General features: G+C 36.6%; 1 protein-coding gene across 2 annotated transcripts; it reads right to left on the bottom strand.

Annotated features, from left to right (window-relative positions):
• Positions 1–1,229: 1,229 nt before the first annotated feature.
• LOC132043310 (cleavage and polyadenylation specificity factor subunit 3-I-like) lies at positions 1,230–2,555 on the bottom strand. 2 transcript variants are annotated; one of them, XR_009411770.1, is made up of 3 exons: positions 2,484–2,555; positions 1,467–1,620; positions 1,230–1,387 (listed from the first exon to the last, which is right to left on the bottom strand). XR_009411770.1 is itself a non-coding variant. In XM_059433808.1 (2 exons), the coding sequence occupies exons 1-2, from the start codon at positions 1,617–1,619 to the stop codon at positions 1,286–1,288; spliced, it is 255 nt and encodes an 84-aa protein (XP_059289791.1). In that variant the 5' UTR covers positions 1,620–1,703; the 3' UTR covers positions 1,230–1,285. The 2 variants fall into 2 exon arrangements, 1 of the variants encoding a protein (XP_059289791.1); XM_059433808.1 differs by lacking the exon at positions 2,484–2,555 and having other exon boundaries at positions 1,467–1,703.
• Positions 2,556–3,859: the final 1,304 nt, after the last annotated feature.

The following is a 3,859-nucleotide window of genomic DNA, read 5'->3' on the forward strand; positions in this document are numbered from 1 at the left end:
GTGTTCAATACTAAAAAAAAAAAACTCTTTTGGATGTAGGGAACGAAAGGTCAAGGAAGGGATATCAAAACAACTAGGTCTTATAATCACAAGTCAGTTGGATTATCGGGTCCAATCATAATTCTTTCGATTCATGTTTTCTTTTTTCTTTCTTTTTTTTTTTTTTTGGATAAGGTAAAGTTTTCTTTCCGTTCATGTTCATTGTAATCCAATACTAAATAATTGTTCTTTGAAGATAAATTACGGATTTTCTAAATCTCACAGTCACCTAAGAAGATTTAATTTAGTTCCAACTAATTGGTGTTACCTTGCTTCCATTAAATTCCGTTCTAACTTAAGTCTGCATTGATACTGAGTGATTTTAAGACATTTCATGCAACTTTCTTCCACATGATTTCAGAAAAAGCTTCTTGTCCCTTCTTTATTTTGACAGAAGAAAATACAAATGAAATTGCAGCGGGCAAAATAAATCTCACCTAAGGGGCCACAAAACCTTTTTTTCTCTCTTTTTAGGAGATAGAGGAATTAACAAATTAAGCAGCTATCTTTACTTGGCTTTGGATCTTTAAGAAAGGAAAGTGATTTTGAGCTTTAACTTCCTCCTATTTCCTCTTTAAGCAAAGTTATTTTCTCCTTTAATTCCTTCTTTCTTACTTCCTCTTCTTTTCTCTACTTCCACAAATATTTTAAGCTGGCACAGACGGGGTAAAAAAGCAACTTATAATGACAAAAAAAAATAAGATAAGAAAGGGAAGACCAAGGAATCAAGTTACTGAAACAAGGGAATTAAGGAAAGGTAAAAGAGAAGCAAAAGGATACTGGCAGCAAAGAGAGCAGAGTAAGAGAAAAAAAGACGAGGAGGAGAGAGAAGCTGCGTAAAAATATTGGAAGAAAACAGCAAATTAGAATTGGCAGTCCTATCATCTACAAAAGTTTGGCTCAGATCAATAATTAAAAGGATAATCAGCATATTGTTTCACATTCCTATGCCAGCTACTCCCTGAACAGGTCTTCTCTTCCCCAGAAATTCGCACAGCCAAGTAGAGAAGCAGAGATAAGAGAAATGTCTTAATATAGAGAAAATCGTGCAATCCGTACAAAGAATATGGAAATGTATCTAGCACTCGACATTTAAAACTGTCCACCAAGAGAAAAAACAAAACCAAAAAAAAAAAAAAAAATTGGTACCAGTCATAAAATAACTCGTGCTACAGTGTCAAATTGAGGTACAATCTTCCAAACAATAAAACGAGCATCATAGAACTGAAGATCTGCCACAGAAAACTTACTGGGTAACAAGAAGAACATCAATAGTTGAAGGATCAATTTCATCAAAATAGGGCAACGCAGACATGCCTGAGTAAGCTGGATGAATGCCACAGTCAAACTGCCAAAAAAAATCAAAAGTAGTGAATCAGGTTCACAACTTGTGCCCCAAAAAAAGAATGACAAAGTGTGTAGCCTACCATGATTGTTTTCCCTTTAAAAGTCATGTAAACACAGGACCGTCCCACTTCATTTCCAGCCCCTAAAGGAGTGATACTCAGTTTATCTCCTTCTCTATTAACTGCAGGACTAGGTCTCTTCAAAGACGATTGCGGTTGTCCAGTAGATGCCATTCTTACATCCAAAGGACAAAAAGTTAGATTATAAAATTCTTATCATCATGCAGGATAAATACAACAACAATAACAATGCCTCCAGCGTAATCCCACAAGTAGAGTTTGGGGGGAGGGTAGGATGTACGTGGACCTTAGAGAGGTTATTTCCAACAGACCCTCGGCTCAAAAGAAACATAATAGATGCAGGATTACAAGGAAAATAAGACAGCAAAATATCAAGATATAAAATAGATGAAACAACACATAATAATACACACTGAAGAGTAAGGAACTATGCAATACCTAAATAATACATGCAAGAGAAATATAATAAAAGAAATTAGCTGGTTAAACCATGATTCAGCTTCATTATGACCAAAACCAAAAAAAGTAATAAATTCATCAAATCGTAAATGCGGGTTTAATCCCTAAACATGCAAAACAGAAAGCAAAGTGAGTTTAATCTCTCAAGACTTCCCTTTGCCAAGTGGTTCACAACTTGCATACCCGCACCCATGGCTGTCACGACCCAACCGGAGGGCCGCGACGGACACCCGATGCTAGCCCACCTGGGCACCTCTTATCGTACTATCTCATTTATATCTAGGTGAGCCACATAGCTATTCATGCTTTCTATCCATTATTCACATTAAATCCATTGGGCAGAAACACATTTATATCATCACTTGCAACTATGCCCATGTCAATGTACATAAGCCGACGAGGCTGGTCAAAATGACATCCAAAATATAGGCCGATAAGGCCAAACACATCTAACTACATACACATGTCTACGAGCCTCTAGAGAGAGTATATCATATCATATAGGCGGGACAGGACCCCGCTATGCCCATGAATATGTACACAAAAGAATATATATACCAAAAGCTGCAGCTCCAAATGAAATGGAGATCTGCTATGTAGTCCCTGAGTAGTGTAGCTATGAATCAAGTCGTCTCTGGCCACTGGCGGCATGACGCAGTCATTCACAAATAAAAGGACGCGCAAAAAAATGTACTGAGTATGTAAAGCATGATCAACATCGTTATAGAAGCATAATGAACAACACAAGGAATAACATAAGATGGGAGATAGCAATATCATAGTCACAAGCACTTATTTGCTTCTCATAGGGACTTTTCGTTTCTATCGCGTAATCGTGTACATACATCCATATCCGTATCCGTACTCATAATCGTTCTCCTTTACATTCCGTGTCCATAGTCATATTGATATACATTTCATATTCATAATCATTTCATATACGCAGTCATACTCATATCTATATCGTATTCGTATTCATATTCATATTATATACATACACTTACATAGCATACCCGACCACGAAGGTTCGGTGTTTCACGTACCCGACCGTGGCTAGGTTCGGTTGTCATACATACCTGGCCAACCAAGGCTCAGGGTTACATATACCTGGCCCTACTAAGGCTTCAGGGTTATTCGTACCCAACTGCAATGGTGCGCTCGCATCATCATACATATATACATATATCTATATACTCTATCCGGCCATATAAGCTCGGGGTTTCATAATAGTCATACATAGGCACACATATACGTATAAGCTCATAGGCATCTTTAGCATTATCACTATTATCATTGCCATAATTGTCGTTATCACTATTATCGTCATCATCATTATCTTCATCAATATTATCGTCGTTATCCTTACATCTATCCTTATAGGATCACTCTTCATACGAGAAATCTAGTACAATCATAACGTATCGAGAATTATAAACTTAGTAGCTCTTAAAGATAGAGTCATTTGGAAGACATCATAGGCTCATAGAAAAATGGATATTTGGTCAAAGAAACATGCCTTATGAAAGAAGGGTTAGCCTTACATACCTTTCCGTTTAACTATTCTATCGTTTGCACGTTCTCCTTCAATGCTCACGTTCTACCTTCATTAGAGTTATACTATCATTAGAAAATCGATAGCTAGCATACACGACTAAGGCTAGAGAAAATTAGACAGCATCTCCTCTATTTATACGTCTTCCTCCATGTCATCTATCAACTCCCAAACATCAATTATACATTCACAATATCATAACAATAGGATTTATTCATCCACATTATCCACATTTCTCAATTTACTTTCAGTCGTCCATATCCATGGCCATAACTCACGATTACATTCATTCGCATATAAAGTCTATCCCATGTTCTTAACATCATTTATAACATGATCATATTAATAACATATCAAGAATCATGACTCAATTCAAGCTATT

Source organism: Lycium ferocissimum, unplaced genomic scaffold (assembly GCF_029784015.1).
Source record: "Lycium ferocissimum isolate CSIRO_LF1 unplaced genomic scaffold, AGI_CSIRO_Lferr_CH_V1 ctg22929, whole genome shotgun sequence".
Lineage (NCBI taxonomy): Eukaryota > Viridiplantae > Streptophyta > Magnoliopsida > Solanales > Solanaceae > Lycium > Lycium ferocissimum.

What these genes read in the sequence shown, in the direction of transcription:
- LOC132043310 (XM_059433808.1), bottom strand. Translation starts at nt 1,619, where the DNA reads ATGGCATCTACTGGACAACCGCAATCGTCTTTGAAGAGACCTAGTCCT. An exon ending in TTAAAGGGAAAACAATCATG is followed by an intron (nt 1,388 to 1,466) that starts GTAGGCTACACA and finishes TTTTTTTGGCAG; the next exon opens with TTTGACTGTGGCATTCATCC.